Here is a 15,800-nt window from a genome sequence, read left to right as displayed (position 1 = left end):
CTCTGATTCGTCATTCCTTTTCAACCATATGCGATACTACTGTGATATTTGTTTGAGGTGCTTATCTCTCAGTGCTGAGATGTTGTTCTGATGTGTCTCTCAGATGTTAGAGCTGTTGTTCTCTACAGTTGACATCACCATAACTGCTCCTAGTTGTGTAAATGGGCTTCAACCTTGTGAAATACAATTATAATCAATGATCATTTTCTGTTCTGTTTGCCAATCTTGTCAGGCAATCCAATACAACAAATGTATTCTCAAACTTATTTCACGCACTGTCACAGTAGGTGTGTACTTATAATACATAATTGGCAATGACTGCACTTGATTCCAGCTAACTGCAGCAAGGCAGTAACTCCCTATTGTGAGCCCTTGTTTTGTGTCTCTCAGGAGGAAGGCAGGCTCCGTGTCTACCATATCCTATCTCTAATCTAGGTAGGAAGTTTGCCCGCCAATGATCAAACAGAGACGCAGATACAGTAAAATGTGGAAACATAAACATCAGAGCACTCATATCCTGCCACTAGGCATGAGGAGCACAACACCTCGTTTCAGTTAATACAGGCCTTATTCAATTCGCTTCAGATAGCATTCATCTCTACTTGTTTAGGTCCCTTATCTTTCTGAGGCTCGCTCGTTCCCTTCCGAGGGGACCAGTGGATGTGACACTTGGCCAGCTTGATTCTGGCCCCCTGCAGCATACTCCCTATGGTTCCTCTGACGGCCGAGGAGGAGAAGTAGAAGATGAAGGGGTCCAGGCAGGCGTTGAAGGTGCTGCAGAGCAAGGCCATGTCCCTCCAGTCAGGGTTCTTCCTGGTTATAAAGCCCACAATGTGGGAGACGTTGTAGGGGCCGAAGCAGAAGGCAAACACCAGCAGTGTCCCCAGAGCCAGGCCGATAGCACGGAGGCGTCTGCGACGCCCGATGTGGGGCAGGCCGGAGAGTATGCGGATGAAGTTGATGTAGCAGAAGCTGCAGATGAGGAAAGGTACACAGAATAGAACCAGGCAGAGCTCCAGACGCACAGGCATGAGGATCGCCAGTTGCTTCTCGCTGAAGTCCTCATAGCACACATTCCTGGAAGACACAATGTTGTTGCCGTCACTAAGAGGCGCATTGGAGACGTTGGAGAATTCGTAGCTGTTGGAAGAGTTGGTTGTGGAACTGAGGGAGTCTTGCGGTGGGTTGTAGTAGGGCATGATGACGACGATGCTCAGCTGGAGGACGGAGAAGACCCAGATAAATACACTGGCCACCACGGCATACAGGGGCCGGCGCTTCAGCGAGTGTTGGATGGGGAAGGCCACGCACAGGTAGCGCTCCACACTGACCGCTGTCAGGAATAAGGTGCTGACGTAGATGGTCATGTAGAAGAAGAAGCCAGATAAAGGACAGAGGATGTAGGGTAGACTCCAGGTCATATTGTTCGTAACTTCCTGCATCTTGAAGGGCAGGAAGAGCAGGAAGAGGAGGTCCGAGATGGTCAGGTTGAGGAGCAGGATGTCGATGGGCGTAGGTTTTTGCCTTACCTTCTTGCTGAAGGTGTAGAAGGCCACAGCGTTGGCTGGGAGGCCCGTCAAAAAGGTGACAAGGTAGACAGGCAGACACAACGCAGTATGGCACTCCTGCATGGTGGCCTCAGCGGTGGGTAGAGTCACTGGAAGGCACAGGGAGCAAGATCTGTCACATCATCTCAGTGCAGTCTGGGGGGATGAAAACGTTGCAGCGCGAGGGGCTTGATCTGTCAGACAGTCTGAGGCTTCAGAGGCGAAGGCTGCTTATTGGGTCAACGGCCTGGAACAAACCCGGTTAGACAGCGTGGTTTTCCTGTCTCTGACAATAAACCAACTCATCGTCTCTTCAAGGGCTCCAAGACTCTGATGGCAAGAGAGGACAGAAAGAGATTACAACATGCCACATTATGGTTTCTTACGGCCTTTTGTTACTCACTACTCACCCCATTTAAGTATGCCAAGTGGAGGGTGTAATTGAAACAACATCCGTGTGCGCAATAATCACAATAAAATACTAGCAGATAAAGTAGAGTTCAGATTAATGTGAATTTCATGCAAAATAACTACAGTAAAACCAAACACTCGGAGAGGCAATATGGTCAGTATCTGTTGGGAACTGACTGTATACCACTCAGGATGTGTGTGTCTGGCACATGGTTCTGTATACAAACAGTCTCAAACACAACGTTATTGCTCCCTGTGTCCTCGTTCTAGTACTGTCTTATCATTAGATGGACACCTGTTCTTCTTGTACACACAAACACAGAACAGCTTGTAAATATATTGGCGCTGACGTCCACAAACGGGGGACGCGTGGTCTTAGCTGCTACCATTCTTTATCCTAGTTAGCACAACAGTGTTTTAATTTCCTGTTCTTAAACATCTCCAATAGGTCAACAATGGATTAAACAATCTCTGACATCATCAAAGGGAAGTCATAAACACAACACTCACAATTAAGAAAAAGCTATAACTCATTCTACCACAACCAGGGACCAAGTAGCCCTTACTATAGTCTTGTTCACCAGCCTTGTGCCGTGAGGCTGTCGCTACTCAGGTCAAGCATTCAAGAGAGTTATCATAGCGTGTCTGCACTGAACTGAGCTAAGAAAAACAAATACTAAAATAGATTATTATTTGATCTTACCCTCCATGTACTTCCAGCATCAAATAAAGGACAGTATAATAAGGCATGTAGGTAAGGCTGAGCGTAGGAGACATTTAAACCAACATTACTTCCTTGTATTGACCAATGACTAGCTAATAAACTGTGCGTATGGGAAATTCCTCACTCACACTTTTACTGGCAGATATGATGACAGTGGAGGATTGCCAGCAAATCAAACAACTCACTGACCTCTATACCAACTCTTCACATTGTTTTGTACTTTTTCTACCATAGATAGCTACAGTATTCTGTTCCACTGTGACTGGGACTGGGACTAACCGCTAGAACACCAACAGTCTCTTGCACTGACTCTCTGCACCATACACACACATGCTTACACACTCGCACATGCTTACACACTCACACATGCTTACACACTCGCACATACTTACACACGCACACATGCTTACACACTCGCACATGCTTACACATAAGCTCAAACTCACACACATACAGTACCATTCAAGGGTTTTTCTTTATTTTCACTATTTCTACATTGTAGATTAATAGTGAAGACATCAACACTATGAAATAACACATATGGAATCACATAGTAACCAAAAAAGTGTTAAACAAATCAAAATACGTGACTCACCACCTCGATTCGGTCTTCTGCCCCGTCGCGGACCAGGATGTCTTGCTCCCAGAAAGACTAAACAACTTCTTTGCTTGCTTTGAGGACAATACAGTGCCACTGACACGGCCCGCTACCAAAACCTGCGGACTCTCCTTCACTGCAGCCCGACGTGAGTAAAACATTTAAACGTGTTAACCCTCGCAAGGCTGCAGGCCCAGACGGCATCGCCAGCCGCGTCCTCAGAGCATGCGCAGACCAGCTGGCTGGTGTGTTCACGGACATATTCAATCAATCCTTATCCCAGTCTGCTGTTCCCACATGCTTCAAGAGGGCCACCATTGTTCCTGTTCCCAAGAAAGGTAACTGAGGTAACTGAGCTAAACGACTTCCGCCCCGTAGCACTCACTTCAGTCATCATGAAGTGCTTTGAGAGACTAGTCAAGGACCATATCACCTCCACCCTACCTGACACCCTAGACCCACTCCAATTTGCTTACCGCCCCAATAGGTCCACAGACGACGCAATCGCAACCACACTGCACACTGCCCTAACCCATCTGGACAAGAGGAATACCTATGTGAGAATGCTGTTCATCGACTACAGCTCAGCATTTAACACCATAGTACCCTCCAAATTCGTCATCAAGCTCGAGACCCTGGGTCTCAACCCCGCCCTGTGACACTGGGTACTGTGAGCCCTCTCCTGTACTCCCTGTTCACCCACGACTGCGTGGCCATGCACGCCTCCAGCTCAATCATCAAGTTTGCAGACGACACTACAGTGGTAGGCTTGATTACCAACAACAACGAGACGGCCTACAGGGAGGAGGTGAGGGCCCTCGGAGTGTGGTGTCAGGAAAATAACCTCACACTCAACGTCAACAAAACAAAGGAGATGATCGTGGACTTCAGGAAACAGCAGAGGGAGCACCCCCCTATCCACATCGACGGGACAGTAGTGGAGAGGGTAGAAAGTTTTAAGTTCCTCGGCGTACACATCACGGACAACCTGAATTGGTCCACCCACACAGACAGTGTGGTGAAGAAGGCGCAGCAGCGCCTCTTCAACCTCAGGAGGCTGAAGAAATTCGGCTTGTCACCAAAAGCACTCACACACTTTTACAGATGCACAATCGAGAGCATCCTGTCGGGCTGTATCACCGCCTGGTACAGCAACTGCCGTAAGGCCGTAAGCAACCTTAAGGCTCTCCAGAGGGTAGTGAGGTCTGCACAACGCATCACCGGGGGCAAACTACCTGCCCTCCAGGACACCTACACCACCCGATGTCACAGGAAGGTCATAAAGATCATCAAGGGCAACAACCACCCGAGCCACTGCCTGTTCACCCCGCTATCATCCAGAAGGCGAGGTCAGTACAGGTGCATCAAAGCAGGGACCGAGAGACTGAAAAACAGCTTCTATCTCAAGGCCATCAGACTGTTAAACAGCCACCACTAACATTGAGTGGCTGGTGCCATACATGTAAAAAAAAAAAAGATCACTAGCCACTTTAAACAATGCCACTTAATATAATGTTTACATTTCCTACATTACGCATCTCATATGTATATACTGTACTCTATACCACCTACTGCATCTTGCCATCTTTATGTAATACATGTATCACTAGCCACTTTAAACAATGCCACTTAATATAATGTTTACATACCCTTCATTACTCATCTCATATGTATATACTGTACTCGATACCATCTACTGCATCTTGCCTATGCCGTTCTGTACCATCACTCATTCATATATGTACATATATGTATATATGTACTTTTTGTACATATTCTGCATCCCTTTACTCTTGTGTGTATAAGGTAGCTGTTGTGAAATTGTTAGGTTAGATTACTCGTTGGTTATTACTGCATTGTCGGAACTAGAAGCACAAGCATTTCGCTACACTCGCATTAACATCTGCTAACCATGTGTATGTGACAAATAAAATTTGATTTGATTTTGATTTGATTTATGTAGCAACATTTGAATTTCTGTTTTTTACATTGGATAAAAGTAGAGCTACAAAATGGTTTATCATACACAGCATTTTTGAGGAACAATGGGAAAGTAATTCTACTTTGAAAGTTGATACACTTGTAAACTCACTTTTGAGAAAAGGGACTTTGAATGTTTCGGTATCTACTAGAGAGCTCTCCTTTGTCTACACCCATTCAACATTGTTCACACCCTCTTAAGCCTTAGCCCCATCCATCTCTTTAAGGATTCACATAAGCTCATGTGCTAAGGACTAAAAGTGGTAGTAGCCTACGATAAGGAAAAATTCCAGGGATACAGAAAGGGTCCAGATAAAAATATGTTATAAATATTAGATGACTCTTACCCAGACACACTTGTCTAAATTGATGGGTCATGTGAAAGAAATTCTATAATCCCCAGCCACATCCAGTGGTGGAAAAAGTACTAAATTGTCATACTTGAGTAAAAGTATAAATAATTTCAAATTCCTTATATTAAACCAGACGGCACAATTGTATTAAAAAAAAAAAGAATAATGTATTGACGGATAGCCAGGGGCACAATGTACTTAAGTATCAAAAGTAAAAGTATAAACCATTTCAACTTCCTTATATTAAGCATCCCAGACGGCACAATTTTAAAAAAATGTATCGATGGATAGCCAGGGGCACACTCAGATATCATTTACAAACGAAGCATTTGTGTTTAGTGAGTCTGCCAGATCAAAGGCAGTATGGATGACCAGGGATGTTCTCTTGATAAGTGTTTGCATTTGACAATTTTCCTGTCAAAATGTAACGAGTACTTTTGGGTGTCAAGTAAAATGTATGGAGTAAAAAGTACATTTGTTTCTATACGACTGTAGTCGTATAAGTTACCAAAAATAAAATAAAAAAGTTACCAAAAATATAAATAGTAAAGTAATGTACAGATAACACAAAAACTACTTAAGTAGTACTTTAAAGTACTGTTACACTACTGCCCAAATACCTTCGCACCAGTACATTAGCATACTTTATATAATGTTACACATGCACTTATCACATAATAGGACATGCAACCTGAGTTGAAACCTGAGTAGGTGCACATGTACAGTACATAAACAGATGCATGCGCCATATATTTAAGTGGAGGACACTTGATACGGTCACATGATATTGTTGTGGTATGTCACAAAAGTGGATGGTCTATACAGAAGGTGTAAACAGTACAGCCAAATGGTAGCAATATCATAAATAGATAGTGTCAATATAAATTAAATATACAGTATGTACAAGAACAATATCAATAACGATATCAGTGATAGACGAGGTAGTTATATGCATACAATCAGGGGTAAAGTGGCTGAACAGCAGAATCTTTTTTTTTTATGTAGCAGCAACATATGGCGTGTGTTAGGAGAGAGTCATGTGAATAGAGGCACTGCAGATAGTGCTGATGACTGGTCCGTCCGAACCACACATGAACAAGGGAATCTATATTCGGAGAGCTTGTTTCTGTCCTGCCCTTGACTTTGGTGCAGTTCATGTGATGTCCATAGCCTCTTTGTCGCAAAACTCCCTGATCTTGTCAAAAATATAGTTTGTCTAGTTGTGTCCAGTCCAGGTGCTGCTTGTACAGGCAGACCATCTATGGGAGGAAGGATGTCAGCGTTGCGCAGCAGCTGAATCCTGGTCCAGACAGTCCGAGCGCTCCTTGGTGACAACACCAGGCTTCAGAGCATCGAAGCTGTAAAACAGGAAATAACAAAAAATCAGAAGACATTACAACCCTGCACAACATCAATTCACCTCACAAGTTTAGATAAGAATAACCTCATACAAAGAAAATTATTTTTTACCTGAAGTGCTGGCAGCGGTCTGAAGTACAGAGTCGGGTGTTGTTGTCAGCCATAGCTTTCCACCAGCACCGTACCATCCTAGGAGCGGCAGGTAGCCTAGTGGTTTGAGCGTTGGGCCAGTAACCGAAAGGTTGCTAGATCGAATCCTCGAGCTGACAAGGTAAAAATCGGCCTGCCCCTGAACAAGGCAGATAACCCACTGTTCCTAGTCCTTCATTGTAAATAAGAATTTGTTCTTAAGTGACCTGCCTAGTTAAAAAAAGGTTCAAATTAAAAAATCCTCCAGTCCAACCAGCTGTGGGATGTTGACCCCTGTCACAGTGCTGTCCTTCACAACACCAGCAATCTCAGACAAAGTGTTCACTCTGGTTTTTCTAGAGTGCTGCTTGATGAGGCCGAAGCACCAGTCAGGGACAAACATGGTGTGGCCTGTGATCAGGAAATTAAGGTCCAGATTGTGGTGGAGCTTGTGCATGGTCCACCAGGCACAATACCAGAGCACAAACTTGTTCCTGTTTTGGCCACTGCAGTTATCACAATTCAGGTCCACATGTGTTTTCCCAACTCCATAGTTGGTGAAGAAATGGTGCATGTAGTTGATGACTGCGCTGCTGCCTTTGCTTGCTTGGGCCAGCTCTCTTTTTGATGACTGTATGACTGGTGGATAAGAGTCAGGCGTGTTCTACTGATTAATGCTGATTTTTGCATTATTATACAATAGATACGAAGTGGCATTCTGAGATAACATCACTACACACAGTTCATACAGGTAATGTTAGAAACTGTAGCTTGCCACCCATCCAACATCAGCTGGCTAGCTAAAAACAAGCTTTAACTAGCAATACAAACCGATTGTCATAGCTAGCTAAAGTTAACCAATAAGTTCAATGTTAGCTAGCTAACATTAGGCTATAACTAGAAATGCGAAATGGCATTCTGAGAAAACATCACTGACATTACACACACTTCATACACATAAATTTATGTTAGCTAGCAAGCCAGCCACCTAACCTCAGCTAACATTAGCTAGCTAACAGCAAGCTTTAACTTGGGCTCTTTTGTTTAGACATGTCACGTTAACGTTAGCTAGCTAGCTAAAAAATGAACGATATTCCCAATCCATAAAGTAACATTACTAGCAATACAAACCGATTGTCATGGCAAGCTAAAGTTTACTAAATAATGTTAGGTTCATTGTTAGTTAGCTAGCCAGCCATCGAACTCCAGCTGGCTAGCTAACAGTACACTTTAGCTTGCAATGAAAACAACTTTCTGACAAAATTAGAAATGTATAATATCTGAATCTGTAGCTAGATTCTTACCTGTATACATGGATGAAAGCTTCACGGCAGACTGCAACCCCTTTAATCAGACATCCTGTGTTGTTTCCGTTTAGTTTGCACAGCCTGTTTGCCCGTTGTGTTCCACTGATTTCAAAATGTGTTATTTTCAGAGTGAGAGAGAGTCAGCATTGCATGGCACGATCGTCATCCAGAAAGTAGTCCATCACAACTTTTTCCCACTGACCTTAGTCGATAGCGCCTGATAAATTCATGGCAGCAATGTTATTGAGAGCAGTAGCAACATATTTTCAGTTCTCCATGGCTAGCATAATATCATTCGAAAAAACTGAAGTAGAAAGGATTATCTACGCATTACAAGCAGCTCATTTCATAGACACAAGATGCAACACCACAGACCAATCCAAACTCATCTCTTGGCATGTCCAGCCCACTCATTATCTCAGTCAATCATGGCTAGCGGGAAGGTTGCTGACTTTTTCTGTGGCTAAACCAACGAGGCTCGTAACTTAACAATTTTATTCGTATTTACAGATGACATAGAAGTTTGAAATCAAGGCACATGAAAGTTCACATGTTCGAGAAGGCATTTCTGCATTTTGATAAAAAATATAAACATTTACGTTCAAAAGGCTCTCCTGTGATGTCGTGACTTGCAACATACGCCTAGTTTCCTGAATCGGGTCACATATATCTAATATTTGAGATTCTTCAAAGTAGCCACCCTTTGCCTTGATGACAGCTTTGCACACTTGGCATTCTCTCAACCAGCTTCATGAGGTAGTCACCTGAAATGCTTTTCCAGCAGTCTTGAAGGAGTTCCCACATATGCTGAGCACTTGTTGGCTGCTTTTCCTTCACTCTGCGGTCCAACTCATCCCAAACTATCTCAATTGGGTTGAGGTAGAGTGATTGGTAAAATAACCCTTACACAGCCTGGAGGTGTGTTTAGGGTCATTGTCCTGTTGAAAAACAAATGATAGTCCCACTAAGCACAAACCAGATGGGATGGCATATCACTGCAGAATGATGTGGTAGCCATGCAGGTTAAGTGTGCCTTGAATTCTAAATAAACCACTGACAGTGTCACCATCAAAGCACCCCCACACATCACACCTTCTCCTCCATGCTTCACTGTAGGAACCACACATGTGGAGATCATCCATTCACCTACTCTGCGTCTCACAAAGACACGGCGGCTGGAACCAAAAATCTCAAATTTGGACTCATCAGACCAAAGTACAGATTTCCACTGGTCTACTGTCTATTGCTCGTGTTTCTTGGACCAATCAAGTCTCTTCTTCTTATTGGTGTCTTTAAGTAGTGGCTTCTTTGCAGCAATTTGACCATGAAGGCCTGATTCATGCAGTCTCCTCTGAAAAATGTATGTTGAGATGTGTCTGTTATTTGAACTCTGTGAAGCTTTTATTTGGGTTGCAATTTCTGAGGCTGGTAACTCGAATGAACTGCAGCAGAGGTAACTCTGGGTCTTCCTTTCCTGTGGCGATCCTCATGAGAGCCAGTTTCATCAAAGTGCTTGATGGTTTTTGAGACTGCACTTGAAGCAACTTTCAAAGTTCTTGAAATGTTCTGCATTGACTGACCTTCATGTCTTTAAGTAATGATGGACTGCCATTTCTTTTTGCTTGTTGGAGCTGTTCTTGACATAATATGGATTTGGTCTCTTACCAAATAGGGCTATCTTCTGTATACCACCCCTACCTTGTCACAACACAACTGATTGGCTCCAACGCATTAAGAAGGAAATAAATTCCACAAATGAACTTTTAACAAGGCACACCTGTTAATTGAAATGCATTCCAGGTGACTACCTCATGAAGCTGGTTGAGATAATGACAAGAGTATGCAAAGCTGTCATCAAGGGAAACGGTCGCTACTTTGAAGAATCTGAAATATAAAATATATTTTGTATTTGTTTAACACTTTTTTGTTTACTACATGATTCCATGTGTGTTATTTCATAGTTTTGATGTCTTCACTATTATTCTACAATGTAGAAAATAGTAAAAATAAAGAAAAACCCTTGACTGAGTAAGTGTGTCCAAACTTTTGACTGATACTGTACATAGCTGTGGGAAGTAGGGGTGCTGAGGGTGCCCCCTAAAAAATCGGAATAAAACAATTTAAAGATTAAAAAATATATTTTAAAAATCTCAGCACCCTCTCCCCCAAGCTACTTCCCACGGCTACACACACACACACACACACACACACGCACACACACACGCACACACACACACACACACACACACACACACACACACACACACACACACACACACACACACACACACACACACACACACACACACACACACACACACACACACACACACTGCTACTGGAATACTATTTAATATTACTGCACAATGTCTATTTATTATTGGCATTGCGTATCTATTGCACAATTTCCCAGTCTTGAAAATATCCAACTTCAATTAGTTTGAGTGCCTTCTGTATTATATTTTTGCTAAATTACTATTCTATTTTTACTTAATTGAGTTTTTATTTTTACTGCTCTTTGTGTTCACTTACTTATTTTTTCTATTGATGTTGCATTGTCGAGAGGTGAACCTGCAAGTAAGCATTTCATTCACTCTGTTTTCCATGTAGGCTTACAATATACCATGTGTATATGATGAAAAAACTAACTTGACTTGAATTTATTGTAGACACTTTTTGAAGTAGCCAAAATATAAATAAATAGAAGAAATAAAGCTTACCTCATTCCACCATGGATATCGTGCCAGGTGCGACAATTGAGTCTGGATCTTCTTTACTTTATTCCTCCCTCTATAGCTCCGACCTCCTATCGACTACAGCCAGCCACGCTGTTTACAGCATAATCGAAACATCCAGTGCAGGTAACGGCAAATTATTATTAAATAGATACCGCTGCTATCCATCGCCAGCGCTCTCCAAACATGGTTTCCGTGGTAACACTGTCCTGGATAGAAGCTGGACGGTCTTCGAGCTAAGGGCTTTGAGGAACCGGCCTGCCTGCTCTATTGGTTAATAGATGTAGACTGTTATCTGGCCTTGACTGTGCCGGCCTCTTGATTAAGAGAGAAAGAGAGGAGGGAGGAAACAGTGCATGAGGGAGAAAAGTGACTCCGGTCTATTATAAGCAGCCTATAACAGCTCCTCCCTAGCTATTATACAGACACCTGTATGACTAACTAAACATTGACTGTGGTGGTACAGGTCATTCTTTCATTCTGTAGGCTAACCGCAGTGGAAAATCCCGCAAACGAATAATGCCCACTCACACTGACAAATGTGGTCAAAATATGTATTTAGTTATCCTACTTGTGTATCATATTTGTCAGTATGATTGGTGGTGGGGCATTTCTTAACAAAAAGGGAAACACAAAAATGCACTATCATTATTATGGAAGGTGAATGGTTTTCTTACCGGATCTGGTTGCAAATACAGGAAAAGTACCCAATCGGGTTGCCAATAAAGGAAAAGTACCCAATCGGGTTGCCAATAAAGGAAAAGTACCCAATCGGGTTGCCAATAAAGGAAAAGTGGTCAATTTAAAAAGTCATTTGTAGATAATGGATAGTAAGCACACAGATGAGCGCAACTGGTTTCAACCCAGGTTTGGTCCTAAACTAAACTTTAGCATCATGAAAAAAACATTGACAATTTAAAACATTAAAACGTTTCTCCTCCTTATAAAGTAAGCTAAATGTCAACCTTTTGGAGTGAAATAATTGTATGTACAGCCGTGGCCAAAAGTTTTGAGAATGACACAAATATTATTTTCCACAAAGTTTGCTGCTTCAGTGTCTTTAGATATTTTTGGCAGATGTTACTATGGAATACTGAAGTATAATTACAAGCATTTCTTAACTTCTCTGATCTACGGATACCGAATACGGGTTCACTTTCCTAAACAACCGCTGAAATGCAGGGCGCCAAATTCAAAAATATTCCTAAAAATATTTATAATCATGCAATCACAAGTGAAATATACCAAAACACAGCTTAGCTTGTTGTTAATCCACCTATGGTGTAAGATTTTGAAAATATATTTTACAGCGAAAGAAATCCAAGCTTTTGTGAGTGTAGCTTTCAATGCTATAACAGTTTAGCCTTATATTAGCTTGGCTAGCTTGGTCACGAAAGTAAGAAAAGCAATCAAATTATACAGAATATATTCTGTATTTTATTTTTAATAAATAAGGCAAACATTCCCCCAAAGATTTTTTCACTTTGTCATTATGGGATTTTGTGTGTAGATGGGTGAGAGAGAAAAATATAGTATTAGGACAAATTCACTTATATGTATATTAAAGTAATCAAAAGTTTAGTATTTGGTCCCATATTCCTAGCATGCTATGATTACATCAAGCTTGTGCCTATTCAAACTAGTTTGATGCACTAGCTGTTTGTTTAGGTTGTGTTTCATATTAGTTTAGCCCAGTGGAAATGAATGTTAAATAATGTATTGTGTCATTTTGGAGTCACTTTTATTGTAAATAATAATACAATATGTTTCTAAACACTTCTACATTAATGTGGATGTTACCAGGATTATGGATAGTCCTGAATGAATCATGAATAATGATGAGTCGCACAAATATCATACCCCCAGGACATGCTAACTTCTCACCATTACAATAGTGAATCTGTAACTTTCTCACTCATCATTATTCAAGATTCATTCAGGACTAAAAACAACCAAAAATGTGTCACTGTCCCAATACCTTTGGAGCTTACCATAAATAAATGTATGATACCCCTGATACTCATCTTCCTGTTTCACATTGTTTTGATGACTGACTGGAAGAACCCTTCAGTGGTATTACGAAATCACAAAAACCAACAGCTACATTAGACACGGATTGGGACAATCAGAGTGTATTATGCAAGTTTGCATATCCCATTTAGTGAAACATTTTCAGAGGGGGCATCAATTGAAATCCAGAAGTATGATGCAAAAAGAGTTTTTAATGTCATCACTACAAAAAAAAGTCAGAAAATAAAGGGGAACAGAAATAATATAAAACCTTCAAATGATCATAAATACACACATACAAATACTACACATCCTTCCAAGTCAAGGTAAGCTTTTGGTTTTATTAATCTATTGCCACTGGGGCCCGCGTTGTAACTGTTAAACTGCTTTCTGACAGTACACTGTACTGCATGATTGTAGCGGGTTTACTAACGCGTTAGTTCTAGTAGCTATGTTGACAATGATGTAGACTGTGTGTAGCGGTTAGCAGTCATGATATGAAGGTTTGGTTTGGAAAGGGTTTTTCGCCTGGTCACAGACAGCTGATGTGTTGTGCACTGAAGTCCACAAGCAAAGGGAAAAGGTGAGAGGAGGAGAGAGCGTAGATAGTTGCGAGAAGGAATTATATGTACACCGATCAAAGTGGTCAGGCTTTCTTTATATGGCTGCTATGAAAGTGAACTGTTTGCGTGTAATCAGGGGTGTACTCATTCTGCTGATTCTGTTGAAAAATGTTTCTTAAACGGAAGCAAATGGAATGAAAAGGGGATAAATATACCTGCATTTGTCCAATAGACACTCATTTGCAACTGTTTGGACCAATGATTACACCCTACATTGGTCAGCTAGATGCAGGCAAGAGTGTGCAAGGTGGCAATGAATGTGTGACAATTCGCTCAACCTATGCACCTAGGTTGTAAACTTTCATTCATAGGCTAGGTTGTAGCAACCTCATGATGGGTATAGGTACAATTTCAGTATCATGTAATAACCTAAACCTATCGATGTTACATTGAGCTGGGTGAATGGAATATGAATGACAATCATCTAATACGCTGTAATAGAAATAAGGCCATGCTCATAAAAAAATCTAAAATCATCCTCCCTCATCTTAAACGGCAACGACCACAACTGATTCATGTATAGGCTACTTATAAAGCCAGATAGCATAGTCCTCAGTCACCTAAGTACAATTAACACATTGGACAGGCTAGCATTTAGCTAACTTATGTAGCAAGCATGTAGCAAGTGAAGCATACACACTATAACAGGGGTGTCAAACTCATTCCATGGAGGAGCTAGAGTCTGAAAGGTTTTTGTTTAAGGCCTAGACAACCCGGGTGAGGGGAGTTCTTTACTAATTAGTGATCTTAATTCATCAATCAAGTACACCGGTGGAGCGAAAACCTGCAGAACCTTGGCCCTCTGTGGAATGAGTTTGGCACATGTTGTCATTGGAGCTTGGTGTGCTGTCCTTCTGAGTTCTGGTGCAGAACAACACAGGGCAGTAGAGAGCCTTACTGCAGCAGCACAACCCCTGCACACTCTCCAACAGGTTCTTCAGGAAGAGGTGGAAGGTACACCTGAGGGCCGACGAGGAGAAGTAGAAGATGATGGGGTCCAGGCTGGCGTTGATGGTACTGGACAAGAGTGCGGCCACCCGCCAATCGGGACTCTCCCAGTTAACAAAGCCCACTAAGTGTGACAGGTTGTAGGGCGCAAAGCAGACGATGAACACCAGCAGGGTCCCCAGAGACAGGCCGATGGCCCGCAGACGTTTCTTGGGGTTGATGCTGGGCAGCTGGGAGAGGATTCGGATGAAGTTGATGTAGCAGAAGCAGCAGATAAAGAAAGGTACACAGAATAGAACCAGGAAGAGCTCCAGACGGACAGGTATCAGGACCTGCAGCTGCATCTGGGTGAAATTCGTGTAACACATGTTCCCTTTCTGGGTGGCATTGGAATCGACTAAATATTGAATGATGTAGACGATACTGACGTGCGCCATGGAGATCGCCCAGAAGGCGACGCTAGCCACCGTGGCGTACAAAGACCGTCTTATGAGTTTGTACTTGATGGGATAGGCTACCCCCAGGTAGCGTTCAATGCTGATGGCGGTCAGAAAGAAGGTGCTGTTGTAAATGGTGGTGTAGAAGACGAAGCTGGTCAATGGACACAGGAAGTCGGGCATGTTCCATTTATTGTTGTCCGCCGCCTCTTTCATCTTGAAGGGCAGGAAGAGCAGGAAGAGGAGGTCCGAGATGGTCAGGTTGAGGAGCAGGATGTCGATGGGCATGGCTTTCTGCCTCACCTTCTTTCCAAAGGTGTAGAAGGCCACAACATTGGCAGGGAGGCCAATCAGGAAGGTGATGATGTAGACCACCAGCACCAGGCTGCTGTGGCTGTGTCTATCCCCAGACAGCATTCTGCAAAAGAGGAAGGAAACAGACAATGAGCTGATGTTTGCGTTAGCTAATGCAGGTACTCAATTTGGAGTCAATTCAGGATATGCATAGTTAGTCAGTAAGGGTGTGAAGCAATTCAAGAGAAACTGAGTCACTGTCACTAGTTTGTTTACAGAAGTTCACACGAAGGTTGAATTAATTCACAAGGATGGATACAATGGGTGTGAATCAATTGGTTAACA

General features: G+C 42.5%; 2 protein-coding genes across 2 annotated transcripts; both read right to left on the bottom strand.

Annotated features, from left to right (window-relative positions):
• LOC120031355 (free fatty acid receptor 2-like) lies at window positions 1-1,947 on the bottom strand. The gene has a single exon (XM_038977072.1). The coding sequence runs from the start codon at window positions 1,629-1,631 to the stop codon at window positions 582-584; it is 1,050 nt and encodes a 349-aa protein (XP_038833000.1). The 5' UTR covers window positions 1,632-1,947; the 3' UTR covers window positions 1-581.
• Window positions 1,948-14,328: 12,381 nt separating this feature from the next.
• On the bottom strand, window positions 14,329-15,578 carry LOC120031593 (free fatty acid receptor 2-like). The gene is made up of 2 exons (XM_038977401.1): window positions 14,567-15,578; window positions 14,329-14,336 (listed from the first exon to the last, which is right to left on the bottom strand). The coding sequence occupies exons 1-2, from the start codon at window positions 15,576-15,578 to the stop codon at window positions 14,329-14,331; spliced, it is 1,020 nt and encodes a 339-aa protein (XP_038833329.1).
• Between the last annotated feature and the right edge of the window lie 222 nt (window positions 15,579-15,800).

The sequence above is a fragment of the Salvelinus namaycush genome, chromosome 37 (genome assembly GCF_016432855.1).
Source record: "Salvelinus namaycush isolate Seneca chromosome 37, SaNama_1.0, whole genome shotgun sequence".
In the NCBI taxonomy this organism is placed as follows: Eukaryota; Metazoa; Chordata; class Actinopteri; order Salmoniformes; family Salmonidae; genus Salvelinus; species Salvelinus namaycush.
Note: the sequence above shows the minus strand (reverse complement) of the source record. Positions and strands in the feature narration are given on the sequence as shown.